This window comes from Solea senegalensis, linkage group LG19 (genome assembly GCF_019176455.1).
Source record: "Solea senegalensis isolate Sse05_10M linkage group LG19, IFAPA_SoseM_1, whole genome shotgun sequence".
NCBI lineage: Eukaryota > Metazoa > Chordata > Actinopteri > Pleuronectiformes > Soleidae > Solea > Solea senegalensis.
This window is the reverse complement of record NC_058038.1, coordinates 17,011,399-17,035,164: the sequence shown is the minus strand read 5'-3', so window position 1 is coordinate 17,035,164 and position 23,766 is coordinate 17,011,399. Positions and strand designations below refer to the sequence as shown.

The 23,766-nt window shown below is 42.5% G+C and overlaps 2 protein-coding genes across 2 annotated transcripts; one reads left to right on the top strand and one right to left on the bottom strand.

Annotated features, from left to right (window-relative positions):
• Window positions 1-7,986: 7,986 nt before the first annotated feature.
• Window positions 7,987-12,689, top strand: LOC122784663 (epithelial membrane protein 2-like). The gene is made up of 5 exons (XM_044049957.1): window positions 7,987-8,070; window positions 9,737-9,828; window positions 10,367-10,478; window positions 11,116-11,256; window positions 11,414-12,689. The coding sequence occupies exons 2-5, from the start codon at window positions 9,751-9,753 to the stop codon at window positions 11,572-11,574; spliced, it is 492 nt and encodes a 163-aa protein (XP_043905892.1). The 5' UTR covers window positions 7,987-8,070; window positions 9,737-9,750; the 3' UTR covers window positions 11,575-12,689.
• Window positions 12,352-23,745, bottom strand: LOC122784662 (germ cell-specific gene 1-like protein). Its single transcript, XM_044049956.1, has 7 exons — window positions 23,070-23,745; window positions 22,003-22,186; window positions 20,666-20,992; window positions 16,792-16,839; window positions 16,534-16,698; window positions 15,327-15,438; window positions 12,352-13,993 (listed from the first exon to the last, which is right to left on the bottom strand). The coding sequence occupies exons 3-7, from the start codon at window positions 20,958-20,960 to the stop codon at window positions 13,519-13,521; spliced, it is 1,095 nt and encodes a 364-aa protein (XP_043905891.1). The 5' UTR covers window positions 20,961-20,992; window positions 22,003-22,186; window positions 23,070-23,745; the 3' UTR covers window positions 12,352-13,518.
• Between the last annotated feature and the right edge of the window lie 21 nt (window positions 23,746-23,766).

The window sequence follows — 23,766 nt, the reverse complement described above, 5'->3', positions numbered from 1 at the left end:
AGCTTTCAAAGGGGAACGGCACCATAAATGTCATTCAACTCTCTACTGGTACTAATACATAGAGCACAGAGGTTTTCTATCCACAAGGGGGCAGCACTGTATTAAGTTACAACTCAGAGATGTGTCTAGCAATCTGTATATATATATAAATATATATACACACATACTGTATATATTGTTGTAACATGATTTCAAATAATAATTACTAAGTGGTGATACTGCAGTACTTAACTGCAGTAATTATTTATAAATGATGTTAAAGATGGAGGTGCTGACAGGGTTTGTGGATGTTGTGAAGGAGGACATGAGGACAGTTGGTGTAACAGAAAAGGACACAGGGGAGAAGACAAGACGGAGGCAGCTGATCTGCTGTGGCGACCCCTAAAAGGCGATGCCAAAAAAAGAAGGGGAACTGTACTTATTTTTGCATTATGTTTTGATTATATATTTACACATACACTGACTCACATTCATGCGCGGCACTGCCTCTCTCACAGATTTCATGGCACGCCGATTTTTGACCTTTGCCCTTAATCTTCAAGTATTCTCTCTGTGTTTTCAAACTGAATCATCTGTCTGATGTAAGTAGGTGAATGTGGGAAGATTCATTTACAACCTCACTCCTGAATAGCTTTGACATTCTTTTCACTGTTTAGTTAGTTTTCATACTTCTGCTGAAGTGAAAACCTCTTGCCAGTGGTCTTCCTAACTGACTGCCATTAAACTTAAAACATTAATTCATCAAGTGCTGGTCTAATAATAAGCAATTAATGCTCTAATCTTTTAATGACATTTTTTTTTACTGTTTTAGTGATAATATCTACGAATGACTATATATGATTAGGCAAGAAACACGATCACCATTAGTTTACTGGCAGCTCCAGCAGATGACAATAAGTAAATCTCCCCGAGCAGCTCTGCCAAACTGTAATCTGTCGTCATATTGTAGTCATAATGTTATCAACTGAGGCCAGACGGGTAATTTTCTCACAGTGAGTGACTTATGAGGGTGGTTTTTCTACCTTGTCCTCGAGGTTAGGGGAGTGCAGTGAAATGGGATTAACCACACACACACACACACACACACACACACACACACACTGTTTGATTGGTCTGAACAACTACACTTTTTTTAAAGAGAAATAAAGAGTGCGGGGGTGGGGGGGGGGGTAGGTGGGGGTGTGTGATCAGTTGATGATGGGTGCGGCAGTGGGATGACTCATATTTGGAGTTGCCTAGCTACAAGCCAGGAGTTGTTTTCTTTATACCCCGAGTGTGAGCACAGTGTGCATGTCTGGATTTCATTGAGAGAGAAAGGCATTGTGGGGGCAGCTTAAATGCAGGGGTGGCTCTGAGCAGGAAACAGTAGGAGGAGTAGAAATGTTCCCAAAGAAGACAAGAAATCACGTGAAGAGAAACCGGAGTCAAATGTAGTAATGTCAGCGAGGGAGGGAGGGGAAAAAAAGTGAGATCTACAAAAGACTGCTTAGAGTGAGGAAGTGAGTCAAGAATGAAAACCCATGGCCAGTAACCATGGAAACGGGTTGGCTCGACATAATATGAGGAATTCTTTTTTTTTTTATTGAATGTAAACGGTGGCGAGGGCTTCACAACTGACTCACACAATACTGCAGCCTCACAAGTGCTATGGCTCACATTTACGGTACAAGAGTAAATGTGACTATAACTCCTGAAAACTGCTCCTGTCTGTTTTCCTGTCAAAAAGCGGGCACGCGGCCAACAGGACACATGCAAATGCTTTGAGAGAAATTCTCTAAGCTGCATGTTCGGCTTAATCTTTGATCTCTTAATTTAATTTTGACACCCCCCCCCTTCACTCAGAGCGTATCGCTGTCTGCTTGTTTGCGACATTTAGCCCAATTATACATGTTATTCAAACTGTGTGTAAAACAACATGTCATAGAAGTTTAATTTACAGTTTACATATGAAATAAAATGTAGGATCATATACCAGCAGGACACTATTTGAGAACTTTAAAACCTTTAGGATCACCAAACACTGGCAATATGTATAGCAACCTCCCAAGAATAACAACAAACAAAAACAAAAGGACCAAGTATAGCACCTGGAGGGACACCCTTTGTGATGTGGGTCATAAATAAATTTAATTCACGACTGTGAGCAGCAGCACAAAAATAATTACTGAGATGTTGCTCATACAGCTGTGACAGAACAACTTGCCACGCTAATAAAGATGAAATGAAATTACACTGAGGTTGCCTTGAAAGAGCTGTAGGGCAGCGGAACGTCACGACATGGACATTCAGTGGGTAGGTATCCTTTCCTGGTAACAACAACAACTGATAATCAAGTCAATCATAAGCACCAGAGAGTATACAGTGGAAATGTTTTAGCTTCTTTCTTCAGTGCCTGTGGCAAAGTGTCACTCCCTTTGAGGTTGAGGAGTTTGCAGAATATGTAAATGTGTGTTTGTTCATCTCAACGAAGTGGAACAAAGTGTCACTGCTTTTCAAAATAGTGAGATAATGAGAACGTAGGCACGCTCCACGTGAGCTCATATGTGTGTGTCTAACTTTGCCACTGACATGTCCACGCAGCGGCTTATCGTCAGAACCAGCCCAGTGACACTGGAAGCAGAGGCACGGGGTGATGGACAACTGGAGTCAGGTGAGAGTTTAGCACAGAACACACCGACAATGGCTGCTTTTGTTTGCTCAGCATTTCAACTCACAATCTAAAGTCTTTGAACTCACTCCGGCCCCCGTGAGAGTACACCCAGGCTGTTTTTGTTGTCGACGTTAAGAAATCCCAGGGCAGGGTGCAACGTTGTGTAAGACAGGGACGGAATGAGCAGAGCGAGACAGGCATCCTCAGACAGAAAGCTTTACTATTGTGTAAAAGCAGCAGCAGCAGCTCGGCTGCGGTCAGGCTCACTCCTCTGGCATGCAGGCACCGCTCTGCAGGCTTATAGTTTCACACAGTCATGTTGAAATACCCCCTCACTGAGGCTCCACATAAACACCTTAATTAGGAAATTACTCAAGCAAAAATAGCAACCTTTCCTGCTGCATAAGCCCTGTTTGTCTATTTACGTCAAATTTATATTCCTGACATTTTGCTGATGCTCCTCTTCACAGCTACTGAACATGTGTCAAAGAGATTAATGACGATACTGATGACTGCCAATTTAAACATCCAGTCATTACGGATGGGAGAGTTAGTGCCATCGCTTTAAGACGGAGGAATTGGCATGTTAACTATGATGGGGTCATGTTTGGTGAACTATTTGGAAAAGTTACTTGAACAGGCTGCATAACTCAGTGTGTGTGTGTGTGTGTGTGTTGCTGATTCAGCTGTGCAACTGGAACAAAGTGAACCACCCTGAACTGGCACAACCGGAAAGAGCATTTTTTTTTATTAATCATGATTAATATTCGTGCATAAAACCCCATGGCATTTCAGACAATGTCACAACTGTTCCAAGTGATCCTTTATGACTCTGGTTTTTCCAGTAGTGATCAGCGATGGCAGCAGGACAAAGATCGGATTGTTGAGCGAGCCTCCCTATTGGTCTTCTTCAGCGGTTGTACAAACATGTGATTTGTAGACTTGGGTTTGGATTCAAAAAACATGTCGTAGCTGTTGCCACGCCCCCCTCTGCATACGGCGGTAAGACAGGGCCGTGGCCAAACACCCACTGAGTTTTTACTCAACGATAGCTGACTAATGAATGACTCATGCTGTTTCCTCTCCTGAAAATAAAATCTTGACTGGGGCATAACTTTTGCAGCACAAGCATGCACTTATGCACTTTAGTGGCTTCATTCTGCAAAAGTTATGCTGTGGAAGGAGTGCCGCGTAACCCTGAATGCTGTAGTACAAACCCTGGCTTAGCTCACCTGCCAGGTGGGGAAGGATGACACGCCCCGGAGTAGAATCAGGTCCATCCACATTCTCCGTTCTCACGTCTTTATTTTTCTCACTGTCTTCTCTCTTGTGTTTCCCGCTGCATCTCCACATTAATTGTGTTATCATGTGTCACTGGCTGTTTTGCATCTAAAATGTCAAGTTCAATTGTTTAGGGTCCAGATGTGAGCCCTTGTGTGTGAGACGGTGAAAGATGTCTTAGGACAACGAAACACAGTTTAGCGGCGTTCAAGTAAAGGCAATATAAAGGTGAAGGTCATGAAGCTGTTCTTCAATCGGTTGGTTCTGGTTTTGATTGTTCTGTGTCTTTTCCCCAGAGGCCATGGGGGAGAACAGGTGATGGTTCTTAATAATACTGCTGGCGTTCCTTAGATAATCATATTCCAAACCTGATCTTTTTTCTTTTTTGTTGTTGTTTAGAATTACAATGGACACACATTCTTTCCCATGGGGATGTGGGTGTAACACGAAGGAGTTAAGTCGTACAATCAAGGTGTGGCGTCTGAAAATGAATGGATGAACATTATGTCAGCGCTACAGATACAGGCGGTGTATTTAGTCTGGCTGCCATGGAGATCGATAGTGTTGCCATGTCAATGGGAAACCAGAAGTTTTTACCAAAGCAGAGGCATCACTCAGCTCAACACTGGCTGTTTAGCATTCCAGCTGTCTCTGAGTCCATGTGTTATTTACCATGAGAACGGTATTTAAAACACACAGTAATGTTCTCAGCTTTCATCAAAGAAGTCGGGCCTTGGTTTTCATTCTTAGGAGAGATGTCAGGCGTTAGCTTCGGTCTGCGTATGTGTTTACATGTGAGTAACCTAACCTCATGAATGTGGCCTGGCTGTAAACACGGGCAGGTTCATCACTGGTGAACCCTGTTATTATCCTGCTGGCTCACACCTGAGGCTGAGGCCCCGGCTCACATGATACTGACCAGGTAAACCTGCGCAGCCTTTGACTCACACTTGTGTTGGTGTATCAGTGGCATATTTTTAATCGCACCAAAGCAAAACAAGTGACCTCAGGTCTCCAAGTCAGCACTCAGTGTCTTTCTGCTTTCCACTCATCTGCTGCTCGTAGTTATTGTCGTTATTCTACTTCCTCTTTGTCTCGATGCTTTTTCTGTGAGGCTCCGACTTCCTCGTTCTGTTTCCTAGAGACTCATTCAAACTTCACAATGTCGGGCACATCAAAGACATCTGGGCGCCTCGTGAGATTTAAAAAACCCAAAACGTTTTAAATTCGGGAACAGGATATTCAGAATCTGAAAGTTGTGTCCACGTCCATATTTGGTAGCTATAGACGTTTTGTCCGACCTTTAAAACAACGTTTCCATTATGGAGGTTAAGTGTTTAGTCTGTTTGTTTATTTGTGGGCAGCAACATTTTAAAAAGTAAAGGAAATTCAGATGAAAATGTCTGCTGAAGCAAATGATTAGATTTTGGTGGTGATTTGGATTCAGGAATTGAAAGTGTATGTATATGTATATTATTTCATTTTTCCTTTTTTTACTTTGTTGTTCTTCATTTCTTTCTTTCTTTCGTTCTCTTTATTTTGTAGTTAGTCTTTCAAGACTATTTCTACTGTTTTTTTTGCTTTGTCTTATTGTACGAACAAGAAGGAAACAATTAAAAAATATCATTTAAAAAGAAGAAGAAGAAAAAAACAATGGTTACCATGGTGAGATAGGAGAGTGTTTGTTGATGTCTCTGTTGATGTTTTCATGTGGCTTTGTATTGCTAGAATAGCAGTAGTATATATAAAAAAAACTGTGCTTCCCTCCCTCAGTTGTTCCAATTTTGCACTACGCTTCGAAGCTTGAGACAGCGAGACTCTCGCGGGGCAGCGAGCACAGTGAATTCTGGGAGTTGTTGTCGTTCATCTACACGAGCCAAAATTACATTTTTCCATTCATCTTCCCAACGGTGAAATATTCCTTAAGCTTAATTTGTTTACAGTAAACAGAATAAAATGTCTGACATCATCATTGTTTGGCTTCATTTTTTGACATATGTTTTTTCCAACATGTCTTAAACAGATTAGATTACACTTTAGAATATTATTTATTCTTACTAATTTGATAGTTTAAAATTTAAACGTTTAAAGAAGAAATATGTTGGACCTTACATGTAACGTGAAGCAGGAGATCATGACATCCTTCAGTCAGTGTGGATGTTTCTGGTTGCATGTCAGTCAGATCACGGTCAACCTGAGAGGAACACACACACACACACACACACATAATCCCAGCTGTTGAGGTTAACTTCTATATTTTCTTTCTTAACTTTAAAATGAGGACATTTCATTTAAAGAGAGGGAAGAATGTAAGATACACCTACACGAGCTATAATGAGCTTTTAAGTGTTTTCAGTCATTAGAAATAAACTGGCACGCCACATACTTGACATTTAGTGCTGACACTTCCTCTGGACTTTTTGTTTTTGCTCGACTACCGACATAATCTTACAGTAAGTGCTTTCCAACTAGTGCCTCATCCTTCAGATGTTTCACTAATTCGGCCATCGGAATAGTTCATGATGTTTTCTCTTCTTTCCTTTTCAATCCTCGTTGATCACGCGAGTTGTTATTTAAAGCTGCAGTGCGTAATCTTTGTTGTCGTTTGGTCTCGGTGAACAGAAGTGATTTAATATTGTTTTTACGCTGCGCCTCCAGCAATACTATCAGACCTGACAGAGGGAGCACATGTGTGTATACACCAGCAGTGCCGCAACAATCATTTATCCCGTCAAACTTCACTCCTGAAACGACTCGTGGGCTCTTGTGTTTCAGTCGTACTCCAACCGACTGTATTTGCAACTGCCTCACTTTACTCGCGCAGTGTTACCGTTGCCCCCGTCTGTCTTGATAGGAAATCAAACACTTCCTGTGTGCAGCGAGAGATCCGAACACCACTACACTGACAATAGATTACATACTACAGTTTTAAGATCCCGTCACACTGTGGGTAAAACAGCTGCTTGTGTGCCGTGTTTAAACGACCGCGTCGACATAAGACACTTTTCTGTGGCCTCATTCTCTGAAGACAGATCTCTCTTCCTCTGACACGGTGTCTCACAACTCAGCGCAGTCATAATCAGGGAGCTCAAGGACAATCAAGCAAATGTCGGCGCGTGGTTATTACGCCGTTTTAACGACGTGATATTGTTGGATGAAGTTTAATGGGCCGCAAAAACCCCGTCTAAACGCGTGCAAGCGATCTGCTCAGATAGCAGATTCCTTTGACTCACTGGAGCCTTTAGGATCATGTCAACCGCACCAGGCAATGAAACAATGACGGTGAGTAATAATCACTGAACTCACAGCACCATGAAATGTCTCCAACACACACACACACACACACACCCCCGACAAAACCTGCCAAATTCCTTTCTCTCTACCTTTGTGTCTCTTTCCATCTTCCATGCCCTCCCTCTTCTCCCCCTCCTTCCCTCTCTCACTCATGCTATGACTTGTACTCATGTACTCATTTGCCCCCACCTCCTTTTCCCTCACCACCATAACATTCCTTCATCCGGTCTCTGTAACAAAAGCGGGAAAAGACCGAGGGCGGGCGATGAGGAAGAAACTGTGCACTGCTGCTGGTGTGTTCCCAAGTTTGACCCGCTTGTTTCTACTGTGAACATGGACATCAACAGCAACGCCGTGATTGTGATCGGGCCGGGCTGAGGTCTGTCTCCATGGCAACGTGTGTAGGGCGACTGTCAACGAGGCCCAGTGTTGTGGGAGTTTCCCTCCTCAAACACCACTCAGTGAGTCATCAGCTACTCTCCCAGTCCCGCAGAGACTCGCCATCATCAGCTGAGTGACAAAGATGTGAGACACTGAAACACACAAGGGGAAAACCTCTTGTGACCACCGCGCACAACATGTGTAAAGTAAACATGAAGAATGAGAGGGTGGGACTGGGAGAGAACGGGGAAAGGAGGAGGGAGGAGAAACAGAGAGGCAGAAATGGAGACAGTCAGATGACGAGAACAGGCCCGTGTGAGAGGTTTGTCTGGGGTGTGGACTTAAAAAGAGGGCAGGGTAAAAGTGGGCGGACTGGTTGTTTCTAGAGTTTGTGCATTTAGACTCTTGTATCATAGAGAGACGGAGGAATTACACTTGAAGAGACAGACAGACGACAGGCAACAGTAAGTCAAAGACTCTTTTTCTTCTACTTTATTTCTCTTTGTGGGCAACTTTAGTTAGAAAGTTAGAAAAGGGGTTTTTCCTGCACCTTTGTGTCCTTTTGTTTATGAGTGAAGCAAATGATAAGAGCAGTAAAGGCAGATGTGTGAGTTTTTGGGTGTAACAGTGTCACATACTTGTTCAGCTTGTCAGACAAACTTATGCTACGTAATTACAATGACTGATGAGATGATGCTGATCAGACTCTGGAGCAGTTTGTGTACTGAGGTGACTCGAGTGAATATTCAATTTGGGAAAAAGGCCTGGCTCTGCTCCCCTCCTTCTTCTTCTTCTTCTCTTTTTTTTAACTTTACTGTTAGTGTCTTTGACCACGTGTTGTCTATTATGCGTCATGGAAATACGCCGCATCCAGGCCAGATTTAAAAGACCAATAATATTCCAGCGGCAGACACGTCTTGACATTTTGGAAGACATTTGATCCAGGCCCTTCCACGCGTGTGTTTCAAATGAAAGCCTGTGTTACGTTTGTTCCCATCCAGAGGTTGTTGGTTAAAAAAAACGTGGGCAAACACTTCAGGGCAAAACCTTTTACCGGAGAAAATATTTACAAACCTGCTCTGTAGCAGTCTGAGGCAGAGGAAAAGGAGGTTGAGTTTTGGGTCAGGTCGGATCACATGTGTAGCAGCAGCACGCCCTCGGCCCTGCGTGTCTGTGTGTGAGTGCGGTTGCGCGTGAGAGGGAGCTGGCTAGCGTGTGTGTGTGTGTGTGTGTGTGTGTGTGTGGACCCAGCCCTTGACCACTCCTTTACCATGGAGAGAACCAGCACATTCCAGATGTTCCTCTTCCTCAGTTCACACCCAGTGCAGCCTCAACACTCTGTGCCGCCGCACACACACTTAGATATTTAGAAACACAAAACTCAGACACACTTCAGTGACTCGCCTGCGAGTGTGTTACTAACTCCCATCTCCAGGGTCAGAGCCACTCGTACTGACGATTGGATGATTGTAGTCATCGTTGAGTTGAAGGAAACTGCCCAGTGGATAGACGTCTGGGCCACAGTGGTGAACCCGTGAGACAAGAGAAGCAGGTATTCACTGCAGTTAAGGAGTGGCGGGTTTCTTGGAGGCACAAGACAAGCCCAAACTCATCTGCCTGCCGTGAACAAAACACTCTCTCCCTCTCAGCTCTGTCGTATCTCCTCGCGTATAAACTGATCACATTCACAGCTCAGTCTCGTCACACACACACACACACACACACAGCGACGCCTCTGTGTTTGTCTTACGAATGTTCTATTTGCAGACTCTTCACTGGGGCAGCGTTAACAGCAACTCTGAGTAATTAGAAGTTGAGAAGCCACACCCTGAGTGGGAGCCAGGTTTTGGCCACGTTTTGAGTGTGTTTATGAAGATTTGTGTGCATGTGCGCGCTGGAGGCAGTCATTAATGACTCCCTGTACAAAACCAAGCAGGAAGTGTGGAGTCTTTGTTTTAGGCCTTGTTTTTATTTTAGTTCCCATCTATTCACTCTGTGTGTGTGTGTGTGTGTGTGTGTTTAAGGGTTGAATATGTGGCTTAGTTCCTCAGTCATATTCATACGGCATTGAAAAGTGTGGAAAGTGGTGTAACAAGTTTTCTCTCCCTCCTCCTCCCTCCCTCCCCGCAGCATCGATCGTCATCATGCTGATTCTCCTCGCTGCCATCTTTGCCCTCCACATCATTGGCATCATCCTCCTCCTGGTGGCGACTATCGACAATGTAAGCTGCACTTTCATGGCCACGGTTGCAGACACACACAGACACACACACATCCACAAACAAGGCAGTAAAGTTAAAATGACAGCGAGGAGGAAGTCGTGTGCGACTGCTCACCTGTCTTTCATCAGTCAGAGACTCCATTGCTCCTCCGTCAGTGCTCCTCTGTTCTTCTCAGGGCCACATGTTTGACATTTCTGCGTGACAGATGGACCTGCCAGCGCCACTGAGTGTAGCATCTCTGTGTAAAATGCAGGCAAAGTGTCAATCTGACATGTGAGCGTGTGAGCGTGTGCTACACTCACATTTGAAATGTGTGACATTCTTGCGTGCACGTCAGTGAGTGCTGCATACCACAGTGAGAGGGGGTGGCAGATGTCTGTCCTCTGTGTCCACGTTCATGTCAGAGGAGACAGTGTGGACACACACACACACAAACACACTGATGCTGATCCTCTGTTTTCCTTGAGCATAAGAGATTGTTTTTCCCACCATATTCACACGGTTATACAGTTGGAACATGACTTCTCCTTCTCCTCAGGCCTGGTGGGTGACTGACACTGTCTCCACTGACGTGTGGGCTCGGTGGATACTGCAACCCAACGGAGTGTGGAACTACACTGATCTTCCCTCAGGCTCTCATTACCCTCAAGGTAAGGCCTTTAACAACAGCCAGAGCATTTCATGAATTCTGGAGGAGTTAGCATTCCTTCTTCCCCTTTACGCGGCTGAAGACGGTAAAAACAAATATTTGCAGCGGTCGTTTATTTAAGATTAAGAGCTCAAATCCTCTCAAGGCAAATCTGCCTCTTCAGGTGCAGCGTGGGTGTGGTTCAATCAGATTTGACAGCGCAGAATAACAAAGCACCAGCTGTCTCTGATTCTGATTCAAATGAACTGCAAAGCCTGATTGGTGCACAGGAGTGAGTGACATCACACCGAGTCAGATCAGTTGTCATCAAACAAGTGACATGAAAAACAACAACTTAGCAAGTTCTGTTTTGTTTGTAATCATCTACAAAGTAGGTCGGAAGTGTGTTTATCTCCTTGTACCCTTCATTATACAACGTTCCAACACCGCCACGCACGCAGCACGTTTTTAAATCCTGAAATGTTTGGAATGTTTGAACGGAGCATTCTTGCCTTTCAGAGGTGCAAGTGCCTGACTAGATTTTCCTTTAGAATTTAGTGTCAAACCCAAGTGTTTCCTGGGCGTGTCAGTGTGATGTTTGGCCAGGACTGTGTTGCCCTCATGCACACTCATTGTTTTTGCTCTGGCTCCCCCTGCAGATTACCTCCAGGCAGTGCAGGCCAGCTCCATCCTCGCCTGCATCTTCTCCATCATCGGCATCTTTGTGTTTGTGGCTCAGCTCTTCACCCTCGAAAAAGGGCAGAGGTTCACCATCTCTGGAATCTTTCAGTTACTTGCCTGTGAGTGTGTTATTTTGATGTTGTTTTGTGTGTGTGTGTGTGTGTGCATGTGGACACCAGCTACAGTGTGCAGCATCCACTGTACTCTCAGTGTCTGATTTCTTCATAAATCTTCATAAATGTTGATTCCCCCTCTCTCTTTCCCTCCGCGCCGCAGGCTTGTGTATCATGATCGCAGCCTCCATCTACACAGACCGCTTCCACCTGGATGAGAAATTTGGTTGGTACGGTCACTGCTACATCCTGGCGTGGATTTCCTTTGCGCTCACGTTCATCTCCTCCATCACTTACTTTGTGCTACGTAAGAAGACGGCGTGAGAAGGACACTAGAGCTCAGCCCCCGTCCAGCCCATCGTCTCTGGTCTGGATCCACTCTTTCAGCTAAAATCCCAGTTCATATTCTCGTGTGTGTCAGATTGGAGCTGCGGGTGTAGATTCAGCCTCAGACCTGTCGATCCCCCTCAAATACATGCTCTGCGTTTAATTGTGTCGGCTTTCAAAAGATCAGGATTCGGTAAAAGGGCAAACTCAATCAATCGCCGCTGTATTTGTGTGGAGTTTAGTTTGGCCTGGGGCATCTAAGGATAAAGATTATTTTTTTGTAGTTATCTGTCAAAAAAAAAGGCCTAAAGGTTTAAATAAGATATGATAAATTAAGATCTAACGTTGTGTTTGACAAAAGCAAGACAATATGTGGTCTTTTTTTTGTGATGTACATTTATATATGAATATGAAAGTTGGATAAAACAAATAGGTGTGAGTTGATAATTTTAGTACATTGTTGTTTTTTTTTATTATTATTATTTTTGTTCCCTGCTTTGTTCTGGTTTTATATTATGAGTGTAATTACAACAATTTACAACAATCTGTGCCCATTTAAACTTCAAAAGTCCATTTTACATGTCACATATAGATGTGTGTGTGTGTATTCTAAAGATAAGAGTATGCAAGGACATCGTGATCATGTTTAATTCATGGTGATTAGGTAAACTGTTTTTTTTTTTAATCATTTTAATACCATGTCAAATGATATACTATATATACTAGGAACTATTACACTAATAAAGTGATATAAAGAGGAACTTTTTTGTTTAGTGTGTCAGAATAAAACACGACCGCGCCGCCATTCACAGGTGAATATTTTGATTTGCACTCATAAGCTCATCATTTAACGTCAATCGACTAATCAAAAATGGATTTCCATATGACTATAAACCAGTGATGATGTACCCGTCATACGTGCTCAGTCAAACCAGCTCTTTTTCCAACCTGGTGTAAAACAGAAAGGCAGCTGCTTTGACATTTAAAGTCTGATATTACATGTAAATATGTTCTCCTTCTTATGATTTATCCCCCCTCCCTTTTATTTTTAAATTCTCAGTATGGACAACAATGACTTCTACAATATTAAAACTTGATTTTTAACCAGTCAACAAAGCAACAGTTTCTTTCTTTTTCCTTTGCCGAGTCTGGTGATCACATCGAATCCGCATACAGTAAATATAAAGGATTACAAAAGTTTGTCCAATAATGTTTTATATTATATATTACAGCGTTCTTTGATCATCTTTGCCCGTTGCTTCTCCGGCATGAATGAATATAACAAAGTAGAGACACACATTAGTGGAGTCTTTACTCATCATGCTCATTATTAGTATCATTAATTCATTTTAAACCATTTAAAAACAGACTCTAACTTATTTGCTTTAAGATTTTTGAACGTAATATTACATTCACATGTGCAAGACATTAAGTTTAAGAAATGGGAAATAATAGATGTACTTTAAATGAATATGATATCATCATATAGTGCAATACAGTGGGGCTGAAAATGAGAGCAAAACCATATGTTTTCTAAAGTAATCATCTAGTTATAATTAGAAAATGTGTGAGGGTGACTTTAAACTTTATAATATAGTCAGAATTCATTAGAATTGTCAGATATTTTCATGTGAACTGTAGGCTATAGTAAATCTCTTTACCTGGATATTGCTGTGGAAATAACATTACTGTATTCATGTATTATCTCCTCGAGCTGGAAACTGCATTGGAGCTAAAATGGTATTGCCATAACATTACAAAATGATTAGCGTACTATCACTACATTGTCATGTTTGAGCTTATAGGTTGCGTGATCGCTCTGTGGAGCACGTATCTCTGCATCTATATTGCATTTCTTCACTGGAACAGAGTGAAAATGAAAACTCGTGACAAGACCGTCACAAACATTGACCTGAACCTCGGCGTGGATGGGAACCTCGTTCAAAGTGGGCTGTAGTCCTCCTCTGAGTCATACTGGTTCTCCTGGTGTCCCAGAGGCCTCACGTGGACAGAGATGGATGGCGTGGGTGAAGCGGACGGAGAGGGAAGGGACAGGCGGTGGTGCGGGGACGCGGGAGCTGGATGGGAGGGGGGAGGAGGGAAGACGTCAGAGTCGGGGAGAGGCAGAGAATGTGAGTGTGTGAGCCTCGGAATGGAGCGCGGTACCTTTGCCGGTGGGGGCTCATAGTAGGGAGACAGGTGGGAGATCCGTGGGGGAGACGGGGGATGCGCCAGGGTGATGGCTGTGTTTGGGGGGGTGTAGTATGGAGCTGGCGGCAGGAGCCCCACGATGTTAAAGCTGCAGGTGTTGAGGCCGGAGTTACGCCTCGGTCCCACCATCAACACCTTCTTGGTGTAGTTGTTCAGAGTGGAGACGCCGGCGGACATGCAGACGGTGAAGGCCAACCACGCCACGCTAAAGACGGAGAGACAGTTTCTTCTTGGGTTATTGTGATTAAATAACATGTCAATACATGAATTTGACTTAAAGGAATACTTCACCGATTAGCATTTAGCTTTGTATTAGTACTGTAGAATAAGGGTAGTATTTTTGAAACCTCAGTTTCCCCTGAGTCGAGTAATATCTTGTGCCCACCACTGACACATGGTCCGTACTTTTTAGACCCACTTGTAGGGGGACGAGACCTCATTCCCAGAATGTAAACAGTGTCCGCCATCTTTGCTAACAGTGACGCTAACAGGACCAAAGCCAGAGGCCATAATTGGTTTATGAAACAGCTTTTTTCCCTTTCGTTTTAATAAAAATCCTTATCTGTTCACGTCATCATAACATCAACAAATGTGTCTCTTTTTTCACATAGTTACCATTTCACATATAAAAGATTTCCATGACGATCTATAAGGAGGATCCTCCCTGCTCCATCTTAACAACATGAATGTTGGAGAAACCACTGGAATTTTTTCAATCTGGATTAGGTCAACATTTATTACCCAAGCTGTTCTCTTTCATTTTTTCCGTTTCTTTTGAACCCGTCATCCTTGTAACAAGTAATTATCAAATAAATATAAAAATAATGAAGTCGTCTAGGAAATAAAAAGGGGAAAAAAAGTGTCAGTAAACCTTACAATACTTGACATGACCAATCACTGATGAGCCGCTGCCATGCCTGTCACTCACACTCGACTCTCAGCAGTGTGTGTGTTCTGTGTGCTTTGGGGGCGGAGCTTTGACTCAACCCATAGTGTAGCCTACTATTGCAGCCTTTTCCTGACTCCTAACACCTGGATTAGAAGAAGATTCTAACAAATGACATAAAAAAAGTGTTTCAGAAAACAAATTATGGACCCAAGCTTGGAAGCTCCAGTGTGGAACTTCTATCGCCCCCTTGAGGAATTCTGAGTCATTACCAAAACACTGTAGAGGTCAAATCAGAGGCCTCAAATTGGGCCCACCATGTAATATCAAGTTATTTCTTTATGTTCGATTTCTTGTGAACTGTGTATGATTCTATATCAAAACAAATATCATTATTGAGACAACATGATCTATTGTGACCAGACTAGATGCTCTGTGGTCCCCAGGTCGTTCGAGTTGGAGACCCCTGCTCTACATTATGCTTACCAATGAGATCTCGCACCACCTCTGTGCTACTCAGTCAAACTGCTGAACGTGTTTTCAGTCATACTCAAACCTGTTTCCCAGCGCGACTGCTCGGCTCATATACGTCAGGACAATGTGACAGTGGACACACATGCACCGGAAGTGAAACTGAGGTCACTAAACTCACTAAAATGCCCAGGAGTAGCCGTAGCTGTGAGGTTTGAAATCTTCCGGTCCCATGGAGACAGTAGTTTGAAACACCTGCATGAACATCATGTGACCCACCATGCCGAGCAGACCTGCGGAGACGGAAGACGTGAACAGTTGGCTTGGATTTGTCAATGTTGCTCATGTCATAGAGCTGAAACGACTACTCCATTATTAATCGATCACTGAATGAATCGTCAACTATTTTGATAGTTGATGAATCGGTTTGAAACTTTTCTCATGATTAAAATGAGATTTATGATTGTTTTGATCAGAAATGTGAATATTTACTGGTTTCTTTGCTCCATATAACAAAGAAATCATTTTGGTATGAGGACAAAACAAGACATTTGAGAACATCATCATTTCCAAGTTTGACAAACACTGATCAACATTTTCTGAACCAAACGATTACTCAATTAACCGAGAAAATATTCGACAGATTAATCGATTATGAAAAGAATCGTTAGTTTTAACTCTCGTCTTCCTGAACAGAAAAGATGTAACATTATTTATATGTATGCTGTGTCCATCTGAAAACAGCATGTCAAGCAATACTATCAGACCTGACGGAGGGAGCGTTTGTGTGTTTACACCAACATCACAGGAGCAAGTAGCTTTTATCTCATGCAACTGTTCAATGACATGAATGAAACAAGCCTCACTTTACTTATACCTCTGTCGGCCTTGATATAGAATCAACTCATTTCTATGAAACCATGTGTCACAAACAAGAGCAACGTGGCTTTAATGTGCATCCACTGTGGCATGCGTGCTTTTCACATCAAGATGAAAATATCTCAATATTTTGGAACGCAGTAAGAGCTTTCGGCACGAAGAAGCAGATGAAACTGTTATTTGTTGACTCTAAAATACTCTGAACCTCCACACACACGGGTCAGCATATTTCTTTTTCTGAGTTTATTGTGCTGAGGCTGGTCATCTCAGTCGCTTATAAGTTTTTGGTTGCTTAGTAATAACGGATGTGACAGGAGTGTGAGCCTCAAGCACGTCAGTAAAAAAAACACCTCTGTGTTTTCCATGCATTTTTGGACGCTGCATGTTCACTGTCCTTCATGTGAGAACTCATCTGACAATGGTTGGACCATTACAGAGATTTGTTTACATTTAAAAGTTACAGTTTTAATTTATTAGTTAAATTTATAAATTTAAAAAGAATGCAGTACCTCCCAGGACCGTGAAGACGGCAGCGAACGCGTTGAGGAGCTGACCCCAGCGCTGTGTGGAGGGAAACCAGGCCCTGATGCACAACTGCACAGACAGCAGCGTGCAGCTGATTAGCAGCAGACCAACGTACATGAGCTCCAAGGACAGCGACAGCCACATCATCGCTGCGGAGGGAGCAGAAGAAGGCAAGACAAGATGAAGATATGGGAGAACTAAGTGCCCACAGAAGTGCAGGAGCCAGTCATTAATCCATTTACCTTTTTCAGATCCAGGAGTCAAAGTGTAAAACCCTCGACACTTCTCCTCTGGAAATCAAGAGACAAATGTCAAGGTAGAATAACCTTGTTTGACAATACAGCAGCCTTACATTAAGGACTAAATGTGGCTGTTGGCAGTGGAACGCCCGAGGTGAAGACCTCATAAGTAAGAGATATTTAAATGTACTAAACGTAGCGATGGCGAGTCAGCATCATCAGAAATAACCAATGCAGCACATAAGGTGAAAAAAAACAAACGTGTGAATAACAGCCTCGATGAACCTGATGGAAGATTATAAAATATGTCTGCTCTACAGGAAAAAACCTTCACACATTTTGAGTTCACTCACTACTTTCCAAATGTAGGGTTTTTTGTTCTCACAACAACATTATTATTATTTTTTTTTTACCCCTAAGAGAAAGCCGACTGCAGCAGCAGAAAAACAAAAAAAAAAAGCCTCTTAAGCTTCTGTGTGGCTTGTTTACCAGTGTGTTTACATGACAGCTGCAATAATCACAGCATCCTATTTGGCTCTCAGTGACAGAGGCCACAGAGGCTCAACAAGCTGCGACTTAGGGAAACCGGATGAAGAGAAACAAAGCACAAGCACACGAAGACAAGGGAAGAGAATATACTTTCAAATTCTAACCCGTTTACATTAACATTCAAATGCTTTTTTTCTAGGTGAAATCACATGTCGGAGGACTGAGAGTGGACCAAAACCAGAAAATAAACAACAAGCCCGATAGTTTTTGGGCTGTAACTACACCTGTCACCAACAAGTAGACCCATTGTTACAGTTTAATTATAACGTGGTTGAAAACTTGATTCTGATTGGACAATTACAACATCCAATCCAACTTTATTTATAAAGCACTTTAAGAAACAACAACGGCTGAAACAGAGTGCTGTATATCAGCGATAAACAGGAAAAGAAAAATGACATCATAAACCTAACAACAAACAATGAAACATACAATAAAACAATAATATAAATATAATAAAACCATAAAAAAAAGATAACCAACGTCTCATACTGGGTCAAAAGCCAAAGAGTAAAAATGGGTTTTAAGATGTGCTTTAAAAGTGGCCAGTGAAGGGGCGTGTCTAACATGCTGTGGAAGATTGTTCCACAATCTCGGCGCAGCGACCGAAAAAGCTCTGTCGCCTCCGAGCTTCCGTTTAGATTTTGGTATCTGCAGGAGCAGCTGATCAGCTGACCTCAGAGACCGGGCAGGAGCGTAAGGATGAAGCAGCTCAGGATTTAAAAACAAATAAAAACAGAATTTTATAATGCACAGGCAGCCAGTGGACGGTCCAATTTAAAATCACTGTTATTTCAAACACACATAAATCCACTGAAAGGGTTACTGTTAATCTGTCAATGTGAGCAGAAACCACAAGGACTACTAAACAAACATACCTTTAAGATACTCTGCTCAAAATAAACGCCATTCAATGTATTTTTTTTGGTTGATGGATGTTAATGTTATTCTGCTGTCAAAGAATGATATACGATTTTCCACAGTACAGTTTCTGATGAGTGGTTTAAATATTCCCTTCATCCCTGAAATGTTTTTTAATGAGTAAAGACGAGGAGAGAATGGACGACACAGAAGAAGCACAGGCTTCTGAAAAGCACAGACCTGAAGGACAGTGCAGTAGGTTGCTATGGAAGCAGTTCCAAGCCCATACAACCTGACACACTGCTTCAGTTAGTAGAGGTACTATTAATGTATTTTTTAAATCAAGGTTTTCGGCTTTTCTTTTGCAAGTTGTCATATAATAAGCGAGATAATGTGCAGCGAGCCAGTCATTGAGTAAAGGATGCTATATATATACTATGATTCAACATTAGTGAAAAACAAATTATCCACTATAAAATACAATCTCTTAGCAACTAAATGAATCACACAAGGTTGGTCCATATAAGTAACTCACAAAAAGTACATTTTGTCTGAACTTCAGTATCATTTTAGAGTCAGTCCTTAAAATCAGCAGCAAATCACCTGCATATGAGACAGTGAAACCCCAGCTGATGTTTGTGAATCCTATTAACCTTTCTCTCTCTCTGGGTTCCTAATCCATAATTGAGTCCTGCTGTTGAAGTCTAAATCTCAGCGAGCTGTACACACACTGATAATAATCCTCTTTGGACTGAGCGTATTCATATTAACAATTTGCATTTCCTCCCCTCTGGTGACCTATTTCATTGTCCGCCACACGAGTGGCGCCGTTGTGTTGATCTCATCTCACCTTGGGTTCACCCGTCAACACACACACAGTCATCAAATCCTGACCGTATTATTCAGTGTGTCCTGCACCAGTGAGCACATGTGCGGTGCAGTTATGTCACCGCTTCTGTTCTAAATGAGTCCGAAAAAAAAACAATAACAACACTGTAGGCCTCAGTGATAATGTTCGAGTGGTTACTTGGTAAAAACCCATTAAACGCATTGCTGCTGGTAAAAATCATGTGGTTATCACTTGCAATCACTTCAGGTATTTGTCCACTTGTGTCACGTTTTGTCCCAAAGGTCCAGTGTGTAGGAATTAACGACGTCTAGTGGTGAGACTGTAAAGGCCCTGGTATACTCGCACGTCAGGGTCCTGTAGTATCTCACTTCACCATATGGTGGCGGTACAAGTCTGCGTTCCTACCAAAGAAGCAGAGAAATTGTTTTTCTGCTTGTTGGGCGGGGCTTAATACTCCACCGGATGTTGGGGCGGAAGTTCAGTTCATGCTGTTCGCGGTTCCAAAATCTGGGCAGCCTGCGAGTAGATGACGCAATTTGTGCCATGCGCACAGTGCGCATGCGGACCCAACGCAGGCTGTGCGTGGAAGTATACCAGAACCTTAACAAACGGAGGCCTTTACATACAAGAAAATATGTCGCTCATCTTAATTTAGTTGTCCATTCAAGCTACGGAAGCTATAGACCCTTTTGAGAGCTACATCACAGAAATGTGCGGTCAGAAAACACTCATACCATTAACTTGTACAATAGTCTAACACATAAGATGTCTACTTGTAGTTGGCTGTGAAAACACGACCAGCATTGCCGTCAAGTTCTTCAGAATCCCAACACGAGAAAAATAGACACCGTCTGTGGCCCCAAGCATTAAAAAGAGAAGACTGTGGTGATGCTACTGCAGTCAAAGAGGCTCGCGTTAGTAGCGCTAGCTTCATTTCATGTAAGTTATCATTTATCAGCTCTTTCCGTTCACAGAAATGTGTATGTGAACCTTATACTGTGGTCTTGGACGTAGCTAGCTTGTAGTTAGCTGCCGGCTGGCTAGCGCGTTGACAAGTAAACATGGTGTGCTAAAAACGTTCCTTGTAAGACTTGTATGCGCATAGACAGGCTAGCTTTATCTATAAGGTAAGCGTGAAGAGCTTGCTAATTGCTAATATCAGCTACGCAATCTTTTATGGAAGCTGGGTCAGGCAGAATGTTGCAGTCGGCCAGTACTAATTTATTTAGGTATTGTTCGCGATCATTCATCGCGAACGAAAGAACATATTCAGAAAGATTCGGTGGAGGATCGTGGACATACTGTACATGCTCTTCACTTACCGTTGTGACGTTTTCTGACCCCAAACTGTGCACATTCTCGCTAGGCTTTGGATGTTTGTATACAATGAAAGGGTCTATATGGTACCACAAGATAGCTGCCTCCAAACAGCAAAGTCCTTTATATATAAATATAAAGTCTTATCTAAGGTTGTCAAAACCAAACCATTTTTAATTCAAACCAATTATACACAGTATGTTCAGTCCCTGTCAATGCACCCAGCTAGATGTGACACACTGGACCTTTAAGATTCACAATCTGTCTAATGATTCTCCATGTTTTCCTCTCGTCTCTCACCCCACATGTCCGTGTAGATGTTTTCCTCACAGGTGACAAAGAGGCCAGTGTGAAACGTTGGGAAGACGAAGCGGTCGTCGCCCGTCTCCCAGGAGAACATGATGCTGGAGGAGTTGGAGACGCCGGGAACGGGGATGCAGTTGCTGTGCTTGGTGGGCGAACACAGAGGCTTGGGCACCTTTTGTTTGCCCACACACCAGTGGGAGGACATGAGGGCCAAGCCGCCCAGGAAGAGGGACCCGACTGTCTGGATGAAAGAGAGGCGAGGGGATCGCATCTGCTGCAGGAACGCCATCACACGGGGAGTTGAAAAGGAAAGGGCTCGGGCTGGTGGAGGAGAAGGAGACATGAAGGGCAACTTAACACTGCGTTATAAACAAATGCGTTACATTACACCAGTGTTTCTCAAGCCTGCCCTGCTTGTTTTAGATGTTTCCTCTGCTCCAACACACTCTGCAGAAGCCTGACAACGAGGTGTGTTGGAGCAGAGAAACCTCCTTCCGCCTAAGGTCCTGAGGGGCTACCATAGTGACCCTCCACATGACGGTTGCAGGGGGTTTGCTGTGCCAATCTCAGCTGACATAGGGCAAAAAGCGGGCGTCACACACTGTACAGATTGCCAGTGCATCATTTTTGAATTTTCTAGATATCACAAACGGTCTAGGAGTTACGGTAATGAGAAGTATGTGTGCTAGAAGGATTAAACAAGAGAGTGTTATTACAACAATTATCATTTTCAATACTAAACTGTGAAGATCTGCACCTGGATCAACACATAACATTACTTTCATAAGAAAAGCACCTGAAAAGAATACTTAACAGTTTAGTTACACTGCAGCAGAGTCCAGACACAAAAGTAATGTGACTTTGTTTCTGTATAATAACCGCAAAAAAAATCAGTAAAGGTTACGTACTGCGGCTTTAAGTATCCAACATGCCCTGTATTAAATGTCAGGAGGATGAGTAACTCTAGTTTTGCCTTGTTAATCAACTTGACTTTGGCTACACCTACACTCTCTGATGTCACTAAAAATACCACCAGCTTGTTATTGGTTTCCAAGGAGAAGCGGCTCTGCCCAATCGGCCGAGATGATTAGGGAGACGTTTGAAAGAGGAATTGCAGCGGAGCCAGCGGTTTTATGTGAATAATCACATTTACAGAACAAAAAGGCAGTGACAGAGAAGCAGCACGCTGGTGTTAATTGGGGAGAAAGACAGGCAGACAAATAAGAGGAGCATGTTTTCTGGAGATTCTTAAACTACTGCCTCTGAGCACTTGAATCTGAATGAAAGGATATATAAATAAAATAATAATAATAATAATAAAAAACACTCACCGCCTCAGCTTCTTACTTCTCGCTCTGTACTCTCATCAAGCGAGTGAGATGAAGATGAAAGAAACATGCGACCCCTGCACCTCTACGGTCTGTGTCTGCTCTCACGCTTCATCACAGACGTCCTCGGTCACAGACTGACGGAGGATTTGGGCCGGTGTGATTGTCAGTCGTCATGATCCAACCCCTGCGGTCAAACACAAGTGTGAGCATGATGCTCACACACACACACACACACACACACACACAGTCCTCCTTAATCCAATCCGTATAAATCCAAAACAGATAAATCTGTTCCATCTGTTTTCATTTCCACTCCTACACTTATTTGTGGTATCGTTTCCAAACGTTACAAAAACATCCAGCCGATGCAAACACAGAGACATCGACTTGACCGTGACATGGTGAATAATGGTGAATAATGGTGGCAGGTGCGCTCTGGTACATGGAAGGTATGGCTTTGCAGCTCCATACATGTAGAGAGCGGTTGACCCCGACCAGTGCGGTCAGTGATTTAATAACCGCAATTATTTGACCACAGACGAGCGTTAGCAAGTGGTGGAACCACGTTTTTTTATAAAACACTCAGATGTTTTATAAATGTTGTTGTCATATGTTGTAATTACAGCTAAATGACGTGTTGGTAATCTTTCTGACAGCTTATTGCAATAGCACATGAAACAATATCAAATACAACACTTTAATTGCAGCTTCTCTTATAATTGCATTATTTAGAATGAAATGATGTATTCACGTATTATAATTGGGAATTTTAATGCATTTACCTAATTGCCATATCACAAATCACTTTGCAGCGATTTCTTCTACTTGCTATTTTAAACTTATTGCTGCTTTTTGCCGTTTTTAATTAAACAGGTTTTCAGACGGGAATAAAAAAAAACCGGCACGATCATGGACATGTTTTCTGCAGAATAATTAATCAATTAACCGTTTCAGATGACAAAATAAAACTCTTCGCCTTATGTAATATATACAATCTCATACATATACAGACAATACAGCATATAAAGGCTTAATCTGGAAACTATTAATGGACTTCATGCACTTACAGCGATTACCTTTTACAATTCCGTCCCGCTTTCTATTCCTTACTCTTTTTCGATTGCCTTTATTATAATTATTTTATCCATCCATTAGATATCGCGATACCTTACGTGCATCATTTTTAAGCTATATTTGAGATGTTTCTCTGCTCCAGCACACCTGATTCTAATCATCAGCTCATTTGAATCAGGTGTGCTGGAGCAGGGAAACATGTAAAACATGAAGGTCAGTGTGATCCCAGGATCAGGATTGAGAAATCCTGGCTTAATGGACGCACTGTAATTACAGCTAATACGACATTATAATCAACTCTTTTCACCACTATCTTGCAGAAGTCTAACATCTAAAAAAATGACTTTCAACTTTCATAATTATTACGTTTGTTAGATATTTGAACATTCACTTAAGTGAAATCACACGTCACATTTTAATCATGTGTTCTTTTCGTATTAAAGCTGCTCAGGATACTTTAAGAGTTCTTGACAGTTTTGACACATTTTTTTTAAATGTGTTCTGACAGAAACATCGAATCCTTGACCTGCTCCAATGGCTTTTAAACTCAAGAGAATGCATTCAGACAGTGTGAAAATGCAGAATAGTGTTAAACTACACTCTGTTCATACTAAAAAGAGGGAGATTGAAACTCCACTGACCATGAACGTGAAAAAGTTTAGTTTTTTTTCCAAAAGTCAAAAGAGAAAC

Excerpts from the sequence above, each read along its gene's own strand:
- LOC122784663 (XM_044049957.1), top strand. The coding sequence starts at position 9,751 with ATGCTGATTCTCCTCGCTGCCATCTTTGCCCTCCACATCATTGGCATC. Across the intron at positions 9,829-10,366 it reads TGGTGGCGACTATCGACAAT|GCCTGGTGGGTGACTGACAC; the intron begins GTAAGCTGCACT and ends CCTTCTCCTCAG. Across the intron at positions 11,257-11,413 it reads AATCTTTCAGTTACTTGCCT|GCTTGTGTATCATGATCGCA; the intron begins GTGAGTGTGTTA and ends TCCGCGCCGCAG.
- LOC122784662 (XM_044049956.1), bottom strand. The coding sequence starts at position 20,960 with ATGGCGTTCCTGCAGCAGATGCGATCCCCTCGCCTCTCTTTCATCCAG. Across the intron at positions 16,699-16,791 it reads GACTCCTGGATCTGAAAAAG|CGATGATGTGGCTGTCGCTG; the intron begins GTAAATGGATTA and ends CTCCCTCCGCAG. Across the intron at positions 15,439-16,533 it reads CGTCTTCACGGTCCTGGGAG|GTCTGCTCGGCATGGTGGGT; the intron begins GTACTGCATTCT and ends CCGTCTCCGCAG.